This window comes from Sinohyriopsis cumingii, chromosome 10 (genome assembly GCF_028554795.1).
Source record: "Sinohyriopsis cumingii isolate HCF-2022 chromosome 10, ASM2855479v2, whole genome shotgun sequence".
Taxonomy (NCBI): domain Eukaryota; kingdom Metazoa; phylum Mollusca; class Bivalvia; order Unionida; family Unionidae; genus Sinohyriopsis; species Sinohyriopsis cumingii.
This window is the reverse complement of record NC_142970.1, coordinates 19,330,344-19,355,944: the sequence shown is the minus strand read 5'-3', so window position 1 is coordinate 19,355,944 and position 25,601 is coordinate 19,330,344. Positions and strand designations below refer to the sequence as shown.

The 25,601-nt window shown below is 33.9% G+C and overlaps 1 protein-coding gene across 6 annotated transcripts in view; it reads left to right on the top strand.

Moving 5' to 3' along the window:
- LOC149789678 (dipeptidyl peptidase 4-like) overlaps nt 1-25,601 on the top strand; it is a 255,050-nt gene that overhangs the window by 156,048 nt on the left and 73,401 nt on the right. For 5 of the 6 annotated variants that reach the window (XM_089971696.1, XM_089971697.1, XM_089971694.1 and 2 more), the window contains exons 2-4: nt 5,220-5,334; nt 13,783-13,878; nt 21,267-21,364. In XM_089971696.1, the coding sequence (XP_089827822.1) occupies nt 5,220-5,334; nt 13,783-13,878; nt 21,267-21,364 (309 nt within the window). Of the gene's footprint in view, nt 1-5,219; nt 5,335-13,782; nt 13,879-21,266; nt 21,365-21,927; nt 21,953-25,601 lie in introns of those variants that run through there. The other variant, XM_089971699.1, reaches the window with a different exon arrangement.

Sequence of the window (25,601 nt, the reverse complement as noted above, 5' to 3'; positions counted from 1 at the left end):
TAATTCTTTTATAAAATTAATTATGTGGTATTATGTGTTATTATGTGCTAATGCTATGCGTTATAACAGGGTAAGCATTATTTCGGAAGGACCTCCATGTTAAAGAACATTGTAAAAGTTGGACAGCATTTTGCGACTACTAAACATTAATGTTTACAAATTGCGAAGCCACATAGATGATACTTAAATTAGAAATTTATTAATTTCATGGATAATATACTCTGTACATTTACTCATTTGCAAAAATATATACAAACGATCATTTGCAAAAATATATACAAACGATGATTTCCTTTTAGTAGAACGCCCTCTGTTCATTATGAAGGTACAGTTATTTAGTACCAGACTAAGTTTCCAGTAGCTTCCCGTGGGTCGGTGGTTCTTACCGGACTTTTTCCGGGTTTTTCCTCCACAAGTTATACTGGCCAGCATGTATAGCTTATCATGTGCTGAAAATGGCACTAAGCCCGTGATATGCAACCAGCATTTAGTGAAACATCTTTGAGCTGCTACGATTGTATCACATACTGTTAATCAGGAGTTGTTTTGGAAGCACTTTAAACCTATTTTTAGATTTATTTCTTGCTTAGATTAAGTCATCTTTTTATTCTAAAAATTTGAATGATGGGAAAAGTAATAAACTTACACAACGCCACATTCATGTTTCTCACTAAATTTTGAAACCGTATGTGTAGGTCTGACGCAAAGAATATTTTCTTGTGATGAATGCGGATAAAAATGAAGAAGAATTAGCAGGGTTTCATCATTTGGAAATGGGTTAGGGATATTCTAGAAACTAGTTTTGCTCCGAGTGGTATGGTGTTATGATAGATACACCACGATCTAGATCTCATTGACTTTTACCTGCACGATAAATTGGTTGAATATTCGGCGGTGGACTTGGTGTGGTATTCGATGAGTATTTTGATATCCGTTAATATATCTAGGTCAGTTTAAAGATAAGTTGCATTTCTAAATCCATATTGACCATTGTACACCTATTTCTACGGTGTCTTAGATTTTCAAAGAAAATATTTTTTTATACGCAAAATGCAGAGTTAGCAACATGATTACATGTTTCGTAATCGCTGACATTCATTTCCTATGCTGTAACTTGTATATGCAAGCAGCTGATTGTATAAAATACTGAGTCTATTTGGCATTGCTGGCAATTCACATTTCATGAAGATCAACTATTCATTTGAATTTTAGTTTGTCTCATTCTATACGTGCTTGTACTCAGAAATCCAATTAAGATTTTTGTTCCCAGCTTGGGTATCACACTATATATATTTTGGCATATGACGAACGATACATTGTTAGGATATTAGTTCTAATTGTTTGGATGACCTATTTGTAATTAGTAATAATTGTTGGGATTACTCATTGTGGTTGGTTCTAATTGCTCGGAGTACCTATTATAATAAGTTCTAATTGCTGGGATTACCTACTGTAATTAGTACTAATTGCGAGTTGTGGATACTAATATGTGCCAGTATTTAAAACACTGCAACTAGAACACAACAATTGTTTTGTTTTATGTATATAAAGCTGCATTGACAAAATGACAAAATGTTCAAAACTTTTGTTAGCTTTTTTGAAACGGTTTCTTTCAGTGTACACTATATCACCAGAACATATGATTTTACACCATAGTGGTCATTTATTCATATCATAGTGGTCATTTGTTCACACCACAGTGGTCATGTATTTGCCCAATAGTTGTCATGCTATCACACCAATGATCATGTATTCACACCGTAGTGGTCATGTATTCACACCGTGATGGTCATTTATCATTGTTCTCATGTATACACATCAATGGTCATGAATTAATGGCATAGAGTCATACATTATAATGGTCATGCATTCCACACAATAGTGGTCATATATTCATACCATAATTATCAAGTAGGCCTCTTCATACAATAGTGGTCATATATTCATACCATAATTAGCATGTAGGCCTCTTCATACAATAGTGGTCATATATTCATACCATAATTAGCATGTAGGCCTCTTAATACAATAGTGGTCATATATTCATACCATAATTAGCATGTAGGCCTCTTCATACTATAGTGGTCATATATTAATACCATAATTATCAAGTAGGCCTCTTCATACAATAGTGGTCATATATTCATACCATAATTATCAAGTAGGCCTCTTCATACAATAGTGGTCATATATTCATACCATAATTAGCATGTAGGCCTCTTCATACAATAGTGGTCATATATTCATACCATAACTATCAAGTAGGCCTCTTCATACAATAGTGGTCATATATTCATACCATAATTAGCATGTAGGCCTCTTCATACTATAGTGGTCATATATTAATACCATAATTATCAAGTAGGCCTCTTCATACAATAGTGGTCATATATTCATACCATAATTATCAAGTAGACCTCTTCATACAATAGTGGTCATATATTCATACCATAATTAGCATGTAGGCCTCTTCATACAATAGTGGTCATATATTCATACCATAATTAGCATGTAGGCCTCTTCATACAATAGTGGTCATGTAATTAGACTCCAATTTACGACTTCATGTCTAAGGAGTCTCTAAACATAAGCCTGAATGATTTCGGATTGCTTGTTCAAGTGGCAGTTTATATTTTACTTATCTGCAAGTACCATAATTTAATGTATGCACTCTTTGCAGTTAGAAATGATTACAGCGTGAACATTCGTATGCAGTTTTTGTAATTCATCTGCCCAAAATACGTATTGCAAAGACCAAAATGGAGATATAGCCTGACCAATTTTAACTGCTGGAAACAGGGTAAATGAACTGATGTTGTTGTCTATGAGGCGCCGTAGCGGACAAGAGCTGGTCCAATGAGAAAGTTGCAGTTGAAATTTCGATATCATATGTCGAGAAATCCAGTATCACGTGTTGTATCAAATTGCATGTCCGTAAATTTCCATTTTCAAGATCGAGATTTTAGATTTTTATGACGAATTATAGAGTGGAGGTTTAAAGTTCTATTACCAAAGACGACGTTTTACAGGGTATATTTTGAATTACACAGCAGTGGTTCAGATTTCAGCATCATATGTCGAGAATCCCCAATTCACACGTTGTATGTGTAACTGTGATGAAAGTTCCATTTCATATGTCCAGTATTTAGATTTCATGTGATGAATTTAACCGCAATGAGAAGCAGCCTCCTTGTTTAAAATAACGAGGTCCGGTCACGAGAACGACCTATAGCGAAGACATTCATAGTAATTCTCGACCTGTGAATGGTAACTTTCAAACTGTAAATGCATGAAATGTAATGGCGCCTCATAATTGAATATACGAATGATGTATCTTAATACTCGATATTATTTTGAATTGTTAAATTGGACCTTGTGTTATGTTACTTTTAACACCAACACATCATTTCACCATATCGAAATAACAATTCTGACAAGCACAATAAACTATCCAATCACCGCTGTGTAATTCAACAGATACAATCTATAAACGCAACATACGAAATGGAACTTTCAGCACAATTAATGCGATTCAACATGTTAAATTGAAACTCTCGACATATGACATTAAAATTTCAACAACCGCCATGTAATTTAGAACATGCAATCTAAAAACTCGACATTAGACTCCGAATTTTCAACCAGTGCTGGGTAATTCAATAGATGAAATCTAAATACTTATCATGTGAAATATCACTTTCAACATAAACTCTTTGAAACCAGTACGTAAATTAGGAATTCTCGAAGTATGACATTGAAATTTCATCCTCCGCTGTGTAATTCAAACGACACAATCTAAAACCTCGCCATAGAAAATATAACTTTAAGCTACTATTGTTTAATTCAACATATACAGTCTAAAATCTCGACCTAGAAAATGGAGCTTTAAGGACAAGCATTTTTGATACAACACGTGAAACTGGAATTCTGGACATATGACCTTAAAATTTCAACGGCAACGTGCTGTTTGTACCGCCTTTTGTCTGCTACGGCGCCTCATAGTTGTCCAGAGTTAGTTTGTGCTTCGGCAGAGAAGAACTTATATATTCCATGGGTGCCTAGCACCAGCGTTTAGGAAACTAGCAGGAAGTTGTGAGTGTATATTGCAGTTTAGTGTATGTCTATTTACGTTGATACCGACGTCGAGTAATGTAGGGCAGATTTTGGTTACATTCGTTTGTACTTAACGGTGCAATGTACTACCGTTCAAATAATGTGTTGTTGTTTGCATTCTCTTTGACCCGGGTCGATCTGATGAATATTCCATTTGGCACTCTAAAGAGAGAGGCCCTCAGAATTAATTCAGAACCCGAAAAGTTCATGTCATGGAATGGTGTGTTATTGGATTTCCCAGTCATTCATAGTTCATCTGAGTAAGATATACCACTTTGATCTCCACTGGAGAAACATATAACTCGGCAAACTGGAAACGAACATGGACAATGAAAGAAAGGTAATTTTTCTTAATGTTCCGAATAGCCCTTGTCATCATTGTAGACTAGGTTTTAATTTATTCATTTTTTTAAAAAATATAACAAATGGTCTGTGAGAGGAAGTTTAGGATTCTTAATAAATTAGGAAATACATCATCTTTTACGAACTTGAAGACTGTTTCTCTAAGCAGTATCAATTCTTGTAATGAAACAAAGATATATTTAGTAAAGAAAATGGACTCGAATTCAGAAAAGAACAATAATGTAAATTGACTTGCTAGCATTTATTTTCATCATGTGACAGTTACTAATTAATATTTTAGTAGATCAACGTAATATCAGTTGGCAATTACAACTGTTTAAAAACGACTATTATCAGCATCATCATCTTCGTCATCATTACATCGTAATCACCATTGTCTTCTTAATTCTCATCCTCGTTACCACCCTTGTCATTATAATCATCGTCGCCGTGAAAATGTTTGGAATGCCCGTTTATTTGCTGTTAATGCGCATATGCATCTTGTTATTTTATAATCAATCAATTTACCACTAAAGAAGACAGTATTAATTTGAATTCTTAATTAGAACAATAATTCTATTTATGACGTATTTCTCTGACCTATATTATGTTATCACCTATTTACTTACATATATGTAGTCACATGTATTTCATAACAACTCTGCAAGATTGTTTAATATTTTGAATAGTGGTAAAGGTTACATTATTATTATTATTATTATTATTATTATTATAGTAATAACGATGGTTACTTTTTCTTACAGGAGTTGGTGGGTAACACATCGCAGCAGAGGAACTGGCGGGGAATAGCAATAGCTCTTCTGGTCATTGTGGTAGTGTGTTCCCTTATCGTAGTGGCAATTATTCTTGTCACGCCACGTGAGTATGCTATATTTGTCAACAGTTTCAGATTAGTTAACTGTGGTGCGCAGATTCTAGTCCAATTTTAAATGCATATGATGACCCTTGGAGACTTGTCTCAGAGATAATATGACGAGCCTTACAGATCTGTTGTTGTTGTTGTTGTTGTTGTTGTGGGGTTTAACGCCATATTTCAGCACACGATAGGCTATGCATGGCGGCCAGTATTAATGGTGGAGGAAGAACCCGGGAAAACCCCAGGAAGAACCACCGACCCACGAGAAGCTACTGGCGAGCTTTCTCACATACTCACATTAGCATAATCCGAGACTCGAACCCACGCAGACAGAGGTGAGATGGCAGTGATCCGTAACGGAGAGCGCTTTAGACCACTCGGCCACTCGGGGCCCCTTACAGATCTGTTACGTGTCTTAGAGATTTGTCACATAGATAATACGATGGGTATTAGAGATTTGTCACAGAGATAATATGGTGGGTATTAGAGATTTGTCACAGAGACAATTTTCATTATCTCACCGTAAGTACTTCGGGGGAATGTTACATATCTTTATGTCTCTCTGTCTGTCTGTTTGTACACAACGCTTCCGTAGCATAGCTCTCAGTCGTTAAAAGTGTATCCGATACTGATAGTAAACTATGGTACGTATTTGGCTTTTGCAATAGCCTATCGATACGATGTTATGCGATACCAATGATACAAATTTACAATAGTCTATCGGTACGATGTTAAACTATGCCAATGATACAGTTTTGCAATAGCCTGTCCATACGATGTTATACGATAACAATGATACAATGTTGCAATAGCCTGTCCATACGATGTTACATGGTACTGATAATACAAAAAGTTGCAAAAGCCTGTCGAGACGAATAGGCTGAACACAGGATTCCTTGGCATGCGCATAGTGTAATATATTTGATGTGGGCTGCTCGGTCAGTAGGTCAGTTTTACCTCTTTTGATCCAGATGTTGCAGTGCATGTTTAATATAAATGCGCTTCGGCTGGGGAATTATTCAAGCGAGAGGGTTTTCCTACTGAATGTTTGCACTGTTGTTGACCCTAGCTCCTGCATGAAACGTCAGCGAGATCATTCACTGGAGATCTTTCCAGGTATAATGCTGGGCTAAACCTTTCTTCAATTAAAGCAACTTTCGTGTTTAATTCCCCTGCGTTTCTTTTATTTTTAGTTAGTTTATTTAATGTGAATGAAAATAGAAACTCAGCAAGAAGCAAATGTAGATTTGAATGGTGAATAGCCTAGCACCAGCGTTTAGGGAACTAGCAGGAAGTTGAGTGTAGATTGCAGCTTAGTGTCTGTATATTTACCTTGATACCGACGTCGAGTAATGTAGGTTACATTAGTTTGTACTTAAAAACGGTGTAATGTACTACCATTCAAATGACGCGTTGCCGTTTGCATTCTCTTTGACCTGGGTCGATATGATGAATATTCCATTTGGCACTCTAGAGAGACAGGCCTGCATAATTAATTCAGAACTCGAATTTTCATGCCATGGAATGGTGTGTTATTGGATTTCCCAGTCATTCAAAGTTCATCTGGAGGCCCCGAGTGGCCGAGTGGTCTAAAGCGCTCTTCGTTACAGATCACTGCCATCTCACCTCTGTCTGCGTAGGTTCGAGTCTCAGATTTGGCCAATGTGGGTATGTGAGAAAGCTTGCCAGTAGCTTCTCGAGGGTCGGTGGTTCTTTCCGGTGTTTTCCCGGGTTCTTCCTCCACCATCAATACTGGCCGCCATGTATAGCCTATCGTGTGCTGAAAAATGGCGTTAAACCCTACAACAACAACAACAACAACAAAAGTTCACCTGAGTAATATATATCACTTTAATCTCCATTGGAGAAACAATTAACTCGGCAAAACGGAAATGAATAAGAACAATGAAAGAAAGATATTTTTCTTAACGTTCCAACTAGATATTGTCATCATTGGTAGACCATATTTTAATTATTAATTTTTTAAATATCACAATTGGACTGTAAGAGCAACTTATGGATCGTAATAAATTAGGAAATACATCATCTTTCACGGACTTGAAGACTATTTTCTCTAAGCAGTATCAATTCTTGTAATGAAAAAAGATATATTTAATATATCTTCATCGGTCAATACACATTTTGTAGCGGGATTTGAAACGTTCACTTCATCCGTCAATACACATTTAGCTGTAGTCATTCTTAAACTACGTCAAAATATAAGTGAGTGTGTTTGTATGTGGTACATGTATGGCATGTACCCATGATCATTAATTTACCAGGGGCCCCGAGTGGCTGAGTGGTCTAAAGCGCTGTCCGTTACGGATCACAGCCATCTCACCTCCGTCTGCGTGGGTTCGAGTCTCGGATTCAGCCAATGTGGGTATGTGAGAAAGCTTGCCAGTATCTTCTCGTGAGTCGGTGGTTCTTTCCGGGGTTTTCCCAGGTTCTTCCTCCACCATTAATACTGGCCGCCATGTATAGCCTATCGTGTGCTGAAAAATGGCGTTAAACCCTACAACAACAAAAACAACAATTAATTTACCACTTGTATAAATCTTTCATTAAAAGTAAACACAGGCAAGCCTCGCTTCCTTTTAGCAAAACTCTTTATACAACTTGATATAAATCCAAGATGCAGCTTACATTATATTATATTACCTCCATGTAAAAGTTTCCAAACCATTTACGACATACTGATGAAATATGGTACACGTGCATACAAGTCACGTAGGCATTCACTACCAAGTATTTCAGTGTAATTTTTTATAGATTGTATATACCTTGAAATTGCAATTATTCACCATATCTGGATCCTCATACAGGCATTCCTTTGGAAGGTCATTATTTGAACGGCTTTAAAATACCTACGGGGGGCCCCGAGTGGCCGAGTGGTCTAAAGCGCTCACCGTTCCGGGTCACTGCCATCTCACCTCTGTCTGCGTAAGTTCGAGTCTCGGATTCAGCCTGTGTGGGTATGTTAGAAAGCCTGCCAGTAGCTTCTTGTTGGTCGGTGGTTCTTTCCTGGGTTTTCCAGGGTTCTTCCTCCATAAGTTATATTGGCCGCCATGTATAGCCTATCTTGTGCTGAAAAATGGCGTTAAACCCTAGAACAACAACAACAACAAAATACCTACGGCAATATAATTGTTAAAATACTAAGACATTTTTCAAAATATTCAAGGAGTATCCAATATAAACACTTAGGCTTATGATGACGCATGGATAGCTCATCCCAAGCATTTGCCTGAAAACGCTTAGGAGAAAGTAAATATTAAAAAAAAATGAAATATTATTGGATCGTCAGCCCTTGGAAGCAATGTATACATCTTTTATACTTACCCTGTTTGTCACTGCTGATTGTATCTGGGATAACAACTATGCAAGAAAAAGAATCACTGGGAAAATAAATTTGTAGGCTGTGAGTGTAATAACAGGTGCTACCAAGAGTGTGGCTCGGGCAATATTATATGAGGAACCGGGTGGGCTACCTGAAAAATTGGCACTATAAGCATACATTAATTCATTTGTTCAAACTGTACCATTGTTTGACTCCAAATTACTTGAAAGATATAATTCAGCCTCCTGCTGTTAACAATGACACCTTTGCCCCTCGAAAATCCAATACTATTTGAATTCCTTAGCGCCAAACGACACTTTAGCAAAAATCATTTCTGCCCTCCTTTGTAACACATTGATTAAAATAAGCAATAATCCATCCAACACTTATCTGGATTCGGCCAATGTTGGTATGTGAGAAGGCTTGCCAGTAGCTTCTCGTGGGTCGGTGGTTCTTTCCGGGTTTTTTCCGGGTTCTTCCTCCACCATTAATACTGGCCGCCATGTATAGCCTATCTTGTGCTGAAAAATGGCGTTAAACCCCACAACAACAACACCACCAATCCAACACTTATCTCAATCGAGACATACATCAAATTCAATCGTATTATTTTGTTAATGGTCGGGTGGAACAAGTTTAGCGTACGCGATAAGACTAGCTGCAGAAGCTTAAATAATGATTTATTCGTAAAGCATGTTTCTGTTAAACGCGTACTGCACCTGCGGAGAGGTAGAACATCGGAACACAGTGTGTTCGAATACAAAAATTATGCAACTCTGAGACATGGTATTCTCCTCTGATTACTGACCTGATTTACAATCAAGATATTATTATCCGGCAATCCGATGTACTCGGATAAAATTATTGCGCAAAATATTTATGACAGTGCAAACTGTCATAAAATTATCAAAACGGGTTAATACACGTCACAATCACAAAAGGGTATTCCTTCATTTTTACCATTTTGTGTAGTAGAAATGTTCAAGTATATTATTATATTTACATGTGATGTATCTACTTGAAATTGGTAGACGATTGTTAAATTTATTATGTAATTACAGGTTACTGCATTTGTATGGGAAAATATAAACGAGTTTTTTTGGATGGAATACTGCACGACCTTGGGAGTGCAGTATCTCTATCCGACAAAACGTGTTCATATTTCCCCATACAAATGCAGTAACCTTTTTATTATATGCTCATTTTCTTATTCTACCTAAGGCTTAATTATGTAAACAAAATTACACTACACGAAACAAAGTAACGGAATGAGTACCATATGCCAAACTAAATACACAAGCGCAAATTCATCATTACACAACAACAACATTGTTAATGCGCACATAACTCCGCCCAGATAAATTTGAAAAAGTTGCGCTCTAGACATAACTTTCCAAAGAAAATGGCGTTTTGGTCTACTTAAAATTGAAACTTGGAGTCATATTGTGAATGAATGGGTATTGCAACAACTATTTCATTTGATCTATAATAAATAGAATTTGGTATTGTTTTGTCGTTTCTACGAAATTTCGTGATTATGGACTGGATTTAAGTGCCAATTCTACATGAAGTACATCGTATTTCAGCGGCGACGGAGCAGCGTGTTGACATATGCAAGTGTGTTTATGTTCTGCCATTGAGTGTTTGAAATCATAATGTGGGAAACATATGAAGACATTCAATTGCAGTTATCAAAAAGACACTATGAAAAATAATATTTATTTCATTTTGAGTGCAGTAAGGAGGATGTAATTTCCCTTGGACTATAGTCGAAATTACAGTACAGTTTCGACATGTGTGATCAAGCTTGAGAACCCATGACATGGCTCATGTAATTCGGATTTGCAAAACTAAGAAAGAAATTTAGAATGTAAAGTTGTAAGTATATTTTTGCCATTCTTATTATCAGCTAAAGATGACTGTTTATGCCTTGTCACTTGCATGTTATTTGTAGGTACCCAGCTATTTTATGAAATCTGGCGTCTATCGCCCGCCTTAATCCGAAACATTGTATCAAAAAAGTTAACGCGGAATGTAGCAGAGCAGCTGGTATGTGGCAGTCCACGCAACATCTGCTTTAGTTCATTCAGAAACAAATTTAATTAACAAAACGTAAAGGGCCTACTACGTGACTCTGCTTGATTTGTTTACAATATAAAATAGTTCCTGTATGAGTGCAATATGAATTGTGCGCACCGCGTTCAATATCGTAAAATACTGCAAGATTCTGACAATGCAAAGTTAACGGAGAACAAAATGAGCATATAATAATAGGAGATAACAGTTTTCAGGAAGTTTCCAGCTTTCTACTCAATCCCCATGTATATATTATGATGTTATATGTGATGCATGAAAATGGTTTCTTGAATAAGTGTTCAAACAAGAAATTTCAAGAAAATTTGGTACGCGTGTCAAGGAATTTGCCTAAAGATTCCTTTAAATATTTAGACTTCTCCGCATTCAATATTTGTTTATGTTGTCTAGGAAACGGTAACATAAGTAGTTTTATACATTAAGAGTGTTGGATCCCTGGCTGAGTGGTAAGGCCATCACCGTCGCAGATAACACAAAACTGTCACCACTGTCCGCTTCGTTCGAGTCTCAGCGAGGCGATCTTGGATATATGAGAAAACTTGCCATTAGCTTCCACTGGGTCACTGGTTCTTCCTGTTGTCTGTCTACACCAAATAGACTGGATGCTGGGTGTTTATATTCTGGTATATTGATGCGATTGGGAAGAGATGAAAGCGCGGTCGTTTGGTTTGTGTCCTTCACGAAGTTTTCAAATTTATGACTCTTGTTTAATGACCATATCATATGTTATAATAATTCTGAAATTATGTATTATTGAAGGTCTCTTCTCATTAAAACGAGACCATTGATCGATCGTTTGATCTCTCTTTGTCTCTCTCACACACAGAGAGAGAGAGAGAGAGAGAGAGAGAGAGAGAGAGAGAGAGAGAACAAAAATAACAACTCTTGACATGTCAAAAATCAGCTTCGTCTAATGGAACATAAAAGTGTGATGCACCTCTAACGTGTTTCTTACAAACATTCAGTCTCCAATCTAACATTTGAGAAATATCCAGAATGGAAATCTAAATGAAATTCTAGAAAGTCAGTTGTCGATGATGATCTAAATACAATCACATATTCACGAACATGGAAACCAAGTTTCGTGCCTACTTGTCTTGGCAATGGAATTTCAGCCTCGCGTTTCTATATTTTTGTTTTTATGTATCCAAGGAATTGAAAGCATTCAGAAAGGAATGTTCAGAAAATAGCATTCATTTGTCATATTTTATATTCAAGCTAGCACACACGTATCAAATCTGCTACTACAAATTGCACCAATATGTCAAATTTGATATCCAAAACAGGAGGACACACGTCAGATTTAATTTTCAAATCAGTACACGTGTCAGATATGATACTCAAAGTGCATACACGTATCAAATTTATTTTCACCTGAAGAACATTTAAATAATGAGAGATCGTGTTTCAGATATATCTGTGGCTATTTCGATAATGACCGATCGTGTTAAAAATGTATCCGTTGATATTTCAATAATGGCAGATCGTGTTTTAAATATATCCGTGGCTATTTCAATAATGGCGCATCATGTTGCAAATATACCTGTATCTATTTCAATAATGACAGATCGTGTTGGAAATGTACCCGTTGCTATTTCAATAATGACAGATCGTGTTGGAAATGAACCCGTTGCTATTTCAGTAATGACATATAGTGTTATAAATATCTCCGTGGCTATTTCGATAAGGACAGATCGTATTACAAATATACCCTTTGCTATTTCAATAATGACGGATCGTGTTACAAATATACCCGTGGTAATATCAATAATGATTCATCGTGTTACAGCTCCCCGTTGTTATTTAATTTGTGACGGATAGTATTACAAATATACCCTTGTCGTTCTTTATTCAAGGAGCTAATATCTGCGGTAAATATTTAAATACATTCATAGAATTTCTCAAATGAAAATCGTAATATCGATTCCCATTACAGACTTACAGAGCGCACTGTGATATTTTGCATGATTCTCAAAACACAAAACACAATGGAACTATTTTGGATTCATTTGTAAATAACATAGCTATAAACGAATACACATATCACATATACAAATAAACACATAAAGACTTTTACACTCGTGATCACATCTATAAATAAACACATAAAGACTGTTACACTCATAATCACATCTATAAATGAACACACAAAGACTGTTACACTCGTGATCACATCTATAAATAAACACATAAAGACTGTTACACTCATAATCACAGCTATAAATGAACACACAAAGACTTACGTGTCACATCTATAAATAAACACATAAAGACTGTTACACTCATAATCACATCTATAAATGAACACATAAAGACTGTTACACTCGTGATCACATCTATAAATAAACACACAAAGACTGTTACACTGATAATCACAGCTATAAATGAACACATAAAGACTGTTACACTCGTGATCACATCTATAAACACAAAGACTGTTACATTCGTGCTCACATCTATAAATGAACACATACAGACTGTTACACTCGTGATCACATCTATAAACACATAAAGACTGTTACACTCGTGATCACATCTATAAATAGACACATAACGACTTACACTCGTGCTCACATCTATAAATGAACACATAAAGACTGTTACACTCGTGATCACATCTATAAATGAACATTTAAAGACTGTTACACTCGTGATCACATCTATAAATAAACACATAAAGACTGTTACACTCGTGCTTACATCTATAAATGAACACATACAGACTGTTACACTCGTAATCACATCTATAAATGAACACATAAAGACTTACACTCATAATCACAGCTATAAATGAACACATAAAGACTTACACTCGTAATCACAGCTATAAATCAACACATAAAGACTGTTACACTAGTAATCACGGTTATAAATGAACACACATGAAGATGGTTGCACTATGGCCCATGGGCCAACGAAAATGCCATTATGTGTCCGTCAGGGTGGATTGAGTTTGAGACCTCTGGTTTATATGTATGTATCAAATTATACAGTGTTCATTTTTGTGTATTGCCAGGTGATACAGATCAGAAGTTAGGAGAAAAATTGACATTTGAGGACTTCATGGATCAGGATTTTAAAACGAAGTATTTCCATCCAATATGGCTGTCCGGTACGATATGTTTTTGTTACATTCCCATGTGAACACACACACACACACACATACACAAGCACGCGCACGCGTGCATTGTCTCATAATAGTGACAGTGTTGCCTACATCTTAAACTCAATAAATGTTTTGCATTGCCACGCTGAGCATTAATTAACAAATTCACTACATATTAGCAGTTTGATATTGTTTTTTAAATTCAAATTATTTCTATCAGTATTTACTGTGTACATATATTTTGATTATTTTATGAGTATGAGTCAAAGTGGCCATACATTTCAGGATGTATACTTGTTCAGAATCTGAATCAATGACCTATTTTCTTATTTATCTGACAGGATTTTCATTTACAAATTTTCACCTATGTCTAGCTTAGAACCATAAGTATTTTATTCAGAACTCCAGTGCTTTGTGCCAGCACCACATGGCTCCTATGTTATTCAGAACTCCTATGTTTTATGCCAATGCCACATGGCCCCTATGCTATTCAGAACAACAATGCTTTATACCAGCACCACATGTCCCCTATGTTATTCAGAACTTCAATGCTTTATGCCAACACCACATGGCCAGTATGTTATTCAAAACACAAATGTTTTATGCCAAAACGACACAGCCAATATGTTATGCAACATTTACTTACCTGTAAAGTCTTAGAAAAGAACATATGTTTCCTACAGTACAGTCGTACTGGGCTAGTGCTTTTCATATTGACTTTCTAATTGTATCCTATCCCAAACAATAGGGTGATGCATAACATTATGACTGATCCAGCTCTCTAATATTCCATACTACTTAGTTGTCTATCTGTCTATGTGTGTGTGTGTGTGTGTGTGTGTGTGTGTGTGTACCTCACTTGGTGCTCAGCATTAAGAGGTTAGTGTTAGGACTGGTCGGCCTGGTGTCTGGATAATGTGACTGGGTGGGACATCATGCTACATGTTTGCAGCATGATGCCCCAGTGCTAGACATCACTATAAACTGCCACAATGCAGACATGATAGCAATATGACTGAAAATTTGTTAAAGCTACGTTAAAAATCCCAATCACACACACATGCATGCATGTATGTATGTATGTATGCATGTATGTATGTGTGTGTATGTATGTATGCATGTCTGTCAGTCTTTGTGTATGCTTGTATGTTGATATGTATGAATGTATATATATATATATCCATTTTGCTGATTTTATTTTCTCCTCTTCAGTTTAGTTATTTTTCATTGTTACATAAGAGTAACAGCAAAGTGACATTAATGAATACACAAGACACTAAACATGTAAATAATACTAACAGCAAAGTGACATTAATGAATACATAAGACACAAAACATGTAAATAATACTAACAGTAAAGTGACATTAATGAATACAAAACACTAAAACTGTAATAATGCTGACAGCAAAATGACATTAATGAAGACACAAGACACAAAACATGTAAATAATACTAACAGCAAAGTGACATTAATGAATACACAAGACACAAAACATATAAATAATGGTAACAGCAAAGTGACATTAATGAAGACACAAGACACAAAACATGTAAATAATAGTAACAGCAAAGTGACATTAATGAATACACAAGACACAAAACATATAAATAATAGTAACAGCAAAGTGACATTAATGAATACATAAGGCACAAAACATGTAAATAATACTAACAGCAAAGTGACATTAATGAATATACAAGACACTAAACATGTAAATAATACTAACAGCAAAGTGACATTAATGAATACATAAGACACAAAACATGTAAATAATACTAACAGTAAAGTGACATTAATGAATACAAAACACTAAAACTGTAATAATGCTGACAGCAAAATGACATTAATGAAGACACAAAACATGTAAATAATACTAACAGCAAAGTGACATTAATGAAGACACAAGACACAAAACATGTAAATAATAGTAACAGCAAAGTGACATTAATGAATACACAAGACACAAAACATATAAATAATAGTAACAGCAAAGTGACATTAATGAATACACAAGACACTAAACATGTAAATAATAGTAACAGCAAAGTGACATTAATGAATACACAAGACACAAAACATATAAATAATAGTAACAGCAAAGTGACATTAATGAATACACAAGACACAAAACATGTAAATAATACTAACAGCAAAGTGACATTAATGAATACACAAGACACAAAACATGTAAATAATAGTAACAGCAAAGTGACATTAATGAATACACAAGACACTAAACATGTAAATAATAGTAACAGCAAAGTGACATTAATGAATATACAAGACACTAAACATGTAAATAATAGTAACAGCAAAGTGACATTAATGAATACACAAGACACTAAACATGTAAATAATAGTAACAGCAAAGTGACATTAATGAATATACAAGACACTAAACATGTAAATAATAGTAACAGCAAAGTGAAATTAATGAATACACAAGACTAAAACTGTAAATAATACTAACAGCAAAGTGACATTAATGAATATACAAGACACCAGTCATAAAAATAATAGTAACAGCAAAGTAACATTAATGAATACACAAGACACAAAACATGTAAATAATAGTAACAGCAAAGTGACATTAATGAATATACAAGACACAAAACATAAAAATAATAGTAACTGCAAAGTGAAATTAATGAATACACAACACTAAAACTGTAATAATACTGACAGCAAAGTGACATTAATGAAGACACAAGACACAAAACATGTATATAATACTAACAGCAAAGTGACGTTAATGAATACACAAGACACAAAACGTATAAATAATGGTAACAGCAAAGTGACATTAATGAAGACACAAGACACAAAACATGTAAATAATAGTAACAGCAAAGTGACATTAATGAATACACAAGACACAAAACATATAAATAATAGTAACAGCAAAGTGACATTAATGAAGACTCAAGACACAACACATGTAAATAATACTAACAGCAAAGTTACATTAATGAATACACAAGACACAAAACATATAAATAATAGTAACAGCAAAGTGACATTAATGAATACACAAGACACTAAACATGTAAATAATAGTAACAGCAAAGTGAAATTAATGAATACACAAGACTAAAACTGTAAATAATACTAACAGCAAAGTGACATTAATGAATATATAAGACGCCAGTCATAAAAATAATAGTAACAGCAAAGTGACATTAATGAATACACAAGACACTAAACATGTAAATAATACTAACAGCAAAGTGACATTAATGAATATGTAAGACACAAAACATGTAAATAATAGTAACAGCAAAGTGACATTAATGAATATACAAGACACTAAACATGTAAATAATAGTAACAGCAAAGTGACATTAATGAATATACAAGACACAAAACATATAAATAATAGTAACAGCAAAGTGACATTAATGAATAAGCAAGACACTAAACATGTAAATAATAGTAACAGCAAAGTAACATTAATGAATATACAAGACACTAAACATGTAAATAATACTAACAGCAAAGTGACATTAATGAATATACCAGACACAAAACATAAAAATAATAGTAACAGCAAAGTGACATTAATGAATATACAAGAAGCCAGTCATAAAAATAATAGTAACAACAAAGTAACATTAATGAATACACAAGACACTAAACATGTAAATAATAGTAACAGCAAAGTGACATTAATGAATACACAAGACACTAAACATGTAAATAATACTAACAGCAAAGTGACATTAATGAATATACCAGACACAAAACATAAAAATAATAGTAACAGCAAAGTGACATTAATGAATACACAAGACACTAAACATGTAAATAATACTAACAGCAAAGTTACATTAATGAATATGTAAGACACAAAACATGTAAATAATAGTAGCATCAAAGTGACATTAATGAATACACAAGACACTAAACATGTAAATAATAGTAACAGCAAAGTGACATTAATGAATATACAAGACACAAAACATGTAAATAATAGTAACAGCAAAGTGACTTTAATGAATACACAAGACACTAAACATGTAAATAATAGTAACAGCAAAGTAACATTAATGAATATACAAGACACTAAACATGTAAATAATACTAACAGCAAAGTGACATTAATAAATATACAAGACACAAAATATAAAAATAATAGTAACAGCAAAGTGACATTAATGAATACACAAGACACTAAACATGTAAATAATAGTAACAGCAAAGTGACATTAATGAATACACAAGACACTAAACATGTAAATAATAGTAACAGCAAAGTGACATTAATGAATATACAAGACACAAAACATAAAAATAATAGTAACAGCAAAGCGACATTAATGAGTACACAAGACACTAAACATGTAAATAATACTAACAGCAAAGTTACATTAATGAATATGTAAGACACAAAACATGTAAATAATAGTAACAGCAAAGTTACATTAATGAATACACAAGACACTAAACATGTAAATAATAGTAACAGCAAAGTGACTTTAATGAATACACAAGACACAATACATGTAAATAATATCACTAGATCTATTTATTAAGATTATGTTTCCTTTATCAGTTTAATTTATAATATAGTCTACGTGTAAAGCAAGGAAATACAAGAATATTGTTTCATCTTCATAGAAGCTTTCTGTCTAGAACATCCAACAAATTAGGTATAAGTATTTAGAGTCACAATTAATACATCTCATTTAAGATACAAGTATATGACACACCTTACAATTAATATATCTCATATAAGAGACAAGTATATGATGAACTATACAATTAATAATACATCTTGCACAAAATACAAGTAATTGACACAGCATACAATTAATACATCTCTCACAAGATACAAGTATATCACACACAATACAATTTATATATTGCATATAAGATACAAATAGATGATACACCATGCATTTAATACATCTCCCACATGATACAAGTATATGACACACCATACAACTAATACATCTCCCATGAGATATAAATATATCACACTCTACAATTAATACATCTCCCACAAGATACAAGTATATGTCACATTATACAATTAATGCATCTCCCACACGATACAAGTATATGACACACCATACAATTAATACATCTCCCATGAGATATAAATATATCACACTCTACAATTAATACATCTCCCACAGGAAACAAGTATATGACACACAGTACAATTAATACATCTTCCACAAGATAGAAGTATAATACACACAATACAGTTAACACATCTCCCACAAGATACAAGTATAATATACACAATACATTTAACACATCTCCCACAAGATACAAGTATAATACACACAATACAATTAATACATCTCTCACAAGATACAAGTATATGACACGCCATACAATTAATACATCTCGTAAAAAGTACAAGTATATGGCACATAATACAATTAACGCATCTCCCACATAATACAAGTATATGATATACCATACAATAATACATCTCCCACATAATACAAGTATAATACACACAATACAGTTAACACATCTCCCACAACATACAAGTATATGACACACCATGCAATTAATGCATCTACCACAAGATACAAGTATAATACACACAATACAGTTAACACATCTCCCACAAGATACGAGTATATGACACACCATATAATTAATACATCTCGTATAAAGTACAAGTATATTGCACATGGTACAGTTAATACATCTCCCAAATGATACAAGTATATGACACACCATACAATTAATGCATCTCCCACAAGATACAAGTATAATACAGACAATACAGTTAACACATCTCCCACAAGATACAAGTATATGACACACAATACAGTTAACACATCTCCCACAACATACAAGTATATGACACACCATGCAATTAATACATCTTCCACAAAATACAAGTATATGTCACATTATACAATTAACACATCTCCCACAAGATGAAAGTATGTGACACACCATACAATTAATACATCTTGTATAAAGTACAAGTATATTGCACATGGTACAATTAATGCATGTCCCACAAGATACAAGTATATGACACACCATACAATTAATACATCTCCCACAAGATACAAGTATAAGACACACCATACAATTAATACATCTTGTATAAGATAAAGCAAATGACACACCATACAATTAATATATCTCCCACATAATGCAAGTAAAATACACACAATACAGTTAACACATCTCCCACAAGATACAAGTATGAGACACACCATACAATTAATACATCTCATATAAAGTACAAGTATATGGTACATGATAAAGTTAATGCATCTCCCACAAGATACAAGTATATGTCACATTATACAATTAATACCTCTCCCACAAGATACAAGTATATGACACACCATTCTATTAATACATATCATATAAGATAAAGCAAATGACACACCATACAATTAATACATCTCCCACATCATGCAAGTATAATACACACAATACAGTTAACACATCTCCCACAAGATACACTTATATGACACACCATACAATTAATACATCTCGTATAAAGTACAAGTATATGACACACCATACAATTGATTCATCTCATATAAGGTACAAGTATATGGCACACTATAGAATTATTGCATCTCTCACGTAATACAAGTATATGACACACAATTAATACATATATTATAAGATATACATATATGGCACACTATACAATTAATACATTTCCCACAAGATACAAGTATATGACACACCATACAATTAATACATCTCCCACAAGATACAAGTATATGACAAACAATAAAGTTAATACATCTTTTATAAGATACAGGTATATGGCACACTATACAATTAATACATCCCCCATAAGATACAAGTATATGAAATGTCATGCAATTAATACATCTTGTATAAGATACAAGTATATGACACATGATACAATTGATGCATCTTGTATAAGATACAAGCATATAGCACACTATGCAATTAATTAATGTTTCCTGCATAAGATACAAGTATATGACACATACAATTAATGTATCCAATATAAAATACATGTATTATATGAAACTATACAAATAATGTATCCAGTCTAAGATACAAGTATATGACACATACAATTATTGTATTCAGTCTAAGATACAAGTATATGACACATACAATTAATGTATCCAGTATAAGATACATGTATTATATGATGCAATACAATTAATGTATCCAGTCTAAGATACAAGTATATGACACATTCAGTTAATGTATCCAGTATAAGATACATGTATATGACACATACAATTAATGTTTCCAGTCTAAGATACATGTAGATGGCACATACAGTTAATGTATCCAGTCGAAGATACAAGTATATGATACATACAATTAATGTTTCCAGCATATGTTATAAGTATATGCAAATATGGCATATAATTCATTTTATATGTAGCATGGAACATTTGATTTGTATTTCAGGGGAAGATAAATTTGTCTACAGGAATTATGATGGAGCCTTAATAGAGTATAATTGCTCAACTAACAGCACAGCCTTTATAATGGATAATTGCACATTTGTAAGTAATCACTAATGCCATGGCCTTTATAATGGATAATTCCACATTTGTAAGTAATCACTAATGCCACAGCCTTTATAATGGATAATTCCACATTTGTAAGTAATCACTAACAACACAGCCTTTATAATGGATAATTCCACATTTGTAAGTAATCACTAACAACACAGCCTTTATAATGGATAATTCCACATTTGTAAGTAATCACTAACAACACAGCCTTTATAATGGATAATTCCACATTTGTAAGTAATCACTAACAACACAGCCTTTATAATGGATAATTCCACATTTGTAAGTAATCACTAATGCCACAGCCTTTATAATGGATAATTCCACATTTGTAAGTAATCACTAATGCCACAGCCTTTATAATGGATAATTCCACATTTGTAAGTAATCACTAACAACACAGCCTTTATAATGGATAATTCCACATTTGTAAGTAATCACTAACAACACAGCCTTTATAATGGATAATTCCACATTTGTAAGTAATCACTAACAACACAGCCTTTATAATGGATAATTCCACATTTGTAAGTAATCACTAACAACACAGCCTTTATAATGGATAATTGCACATTTGTAAGTAATCACTAATGCCATGGCCTTTATAATGGATAATTCCACATTTGTAAGTAATCACTAATGCCACAGCCTTTATAATGGATAATTCCACATTTGTAAGTAATCACTAACAACACAGCCTTTATAATGGATAATTCCACATTTGTAAGTAATCACTAACAACACAGCCTTTATAATGGATAATTCCACATTTGTAAGTAATCACTAACAACACAGCCTTTATAATGGATAATTCCACATTTGTAAGTAATCACTAACAACACAGCCTTTATAATGGATAATTCCACATTTGTAAGTAATCACTAATGCCACAGCCTTTATAATGGATAATTCCACATTTGTAAGTAATCACTAATGCCACAGCCTTTATAATGGATAATTCCACATTTGTAAGTAATCACTAACAACACAGCCTTTATAATGGATAATTCCACATTTGTAAGTAATCACTAACAACACAGCCTTTATAATGGATAATTCCACATTTGTAAGTAATCACTAATGCCATGGCCTTTATAATAGATAATTCCACATTTGTAAGTAATCACTAATGCCATGGCCTTTATAATAGATAATTCCACATTTGTAAGTAATCACTAACAACACAGCCTTTGTAATGGATAATTCCACATTTGTTAGTAATCACTAACAACACAGCCTTTGTAATGGATAATTCCACATTTGTAAGTAATCACTAGCAACACAGCCTTTATACTAATATAATGGATAATCCCACAGTCATAAGTAATCACTATACCTTAGTTTTGTTACTTCTAAATGATCATAAGAATATAATAATGGATCACTCCTTATTTGCAAATCATTTGGCACACCTCAGCTATTTTATCTGTAGATGTAGATGTGATGCCACATAAAACGTTACCAAGTATGAACATATTCAAAGGCCAACTATTTAATTTGAGAAGAGTTTGTCTTAAGAAATTTTTGAAAGAAAAAATGTCTGGCCATCAAACAGTTTGAACAATATAATCAGTCTTTTTCTGATTTGAAGAGAAACAAAAATGAACTACATCCATTGTATTTTCTGTAACAATTCATTTATTCTGAGGTAAAATAAATAACATATATTCTGGTTCAGAGCCCCACCCAGCATTAAATGGTCAGTCCCCAATTCACTTTGTAAGCCGACACTGTGAAGAAGCTTGACAGATGATTTAAGAATTGTCTGAATTTTTCTCAATGTTTCAAATGATTACCTACTTTGACAATGAAATTTGCTCCTAATAAGAACCTTTCTGAGTACATCTGTCCCAATAAGAACCTTTCTGAGTACATCTGTCCCAATCAGAACCTTTCTGAGTACACCAGTCCCAATAAGAACCTTTCTGAGTACACCAGTCCCAATAAGAACCTTTCTGAGTACACCAGTCCCAATAAGAACCTTTCTAAGTACATCTGTCCCAATAAGAACCTTTCTGAGTACATCTGTCCCAATAAGAACCTTTCTAAGTTCATCTGTCCCAATAAGAACCTTTCTGAGTACATCTGTCCCAATAAGAACCTTTCTAAGTACATCTGTCCCAATAAGATCCTTTCTGAGTACATCTGTCCCAATAAGAACCTTTCTGAGTACATCTGTCCCAATAAGAACCTTTCTGAGTACATCTGTCCCAATAAGAACCTTTCTGAGTACATCTGTCCCAATAAGAACCTTTCTGAGTACATCTGTCCCAATAAGAACCTTTCTGAGTACACCAGTCCTAATGTTGGTGCTTGAATCATTCAAGGTATTCCAGCTCATTTTTTAAAGTGTAGCATTCCACATCAAATGCAGTAACAGCATCATCAGAACTATGCCAGACTACTGTATAGTATTTGAAAGTGTAGCATTCTACTTGAAATGACATAGCAACTTTTTAGCAACTTTTTCCAATTTTCCAAATTCCTATGCCTGACTATTCTGTAGTGTTTGCAAGTGTGGAAATCCACTTCAACTGACATAGCAACATTTTCCATATTCTTATGCTAGACTATTCTATATTACCTTTTAATTTTTTATATAAATTAATTTTACTAAATGAAAATATGCACTATAGTGTTACAAAAGACTGATTTTAAATTAATTACTTTTTATGACAAAGTTAAAATGATTTTTAAAAAATGTCCATAAAGAATCAAAAAGAGTTTTAATCAGTAACAAAATGAGTGAAAGCAATCTTTATTTATGAGCAGACCATGTACTGATGCATAAATGTATACATACATACATACATACATACATACATACATACATACATGCATGCATGCATGCATGCATGCATACATACATACATACAATGTATACATACATACATACATACATACATACATACATACATACATACATACATACATACATACATACATGCATATATCCATCCATCCATACATACATGCATGCATGTATGCATATATCCAACCATCCATCCATCCATCTATCCATCCATCCATCCATCCATCCATCCATCCATCCATGCATGCATGCATATATCCATCCATCCATCCATACATACATGCATGCATATATCCAACCATCCATCCATCCATCCATCCATCCATACATACATACATACATACATACATACATACATACATACAGACATACATACATGTATACACACACGCATGCACACTCACACATTCACATACATACATGCATGCATGTGCACACACACACACACACACACACACACACACATTCTTGTATTTGGTGGATATAGAAGACTTGTGTATGGAACTGTGTATCGAGGACATTTGTTCTGGCGATGTTAGAGCAAAATCAAATACTGTTTGAGGCAGTACATTAATAGGAAATGGTGATGTATCAAGGAGGGAACTGTATTATCAATTCTAAGGAATATGAAATTTAGCAATGCAAGCAAGGGCGCACACGTTTACACAAATTTTCTGTATAATCCATACAAACTAAGGATGCACACTATTTGACAAAATCACGGAGACCATGGACATTTGTACATTATGACAAACAAGGACATATTTGCACATCTAATCCAGTCTTAACAATCAGTACGACCGCTCAGGTGGCCTAGTGGTTTGAGCGTCCACCTCGGATGTGGGTTAGAACCCAGGCAGAGCCATAACAAGGACATGACAATGGTACTAACAGCTGCCTCGCTATTCGCTCAGCATTAGGAGGTTAGTGTTATGACTTAGTCGGCCTGGTGTAAAAATAATGTGACTGCATGTGACATCAGGCTACATGTATGTGGCATAATGCCCCAATGATAGACATCACTATAAACTGCCACACTGCAGACACTGTAGTGATATGACTGAAAGATTGTTAAAGCTACGTTAAAATCAAATCTGAATCACATATTATTATTACGTAACTGTAACCTCTATAAGGGTTTCGGCTACAATTGGTATTTAGGGCAATTCCAATATTTTTTGAATATCTTGTTGTTATTGATGGACTGATGAATTTATTGATTTACTGATTGTCCTGCAATTAGACTTTGGTACGACATAACACGCTTCGGACTAATCCATCGCTTTGTAGATCATCTCGTAATAAATTTGGAGTATGTGCATTTGGTTGTAGCGCCCCGTTTTAAGGAATTCTTAGATTTGTGTGATTTCTTGTTTGATTATTGGAACTCGATGCAATGGACACATTCCTTGG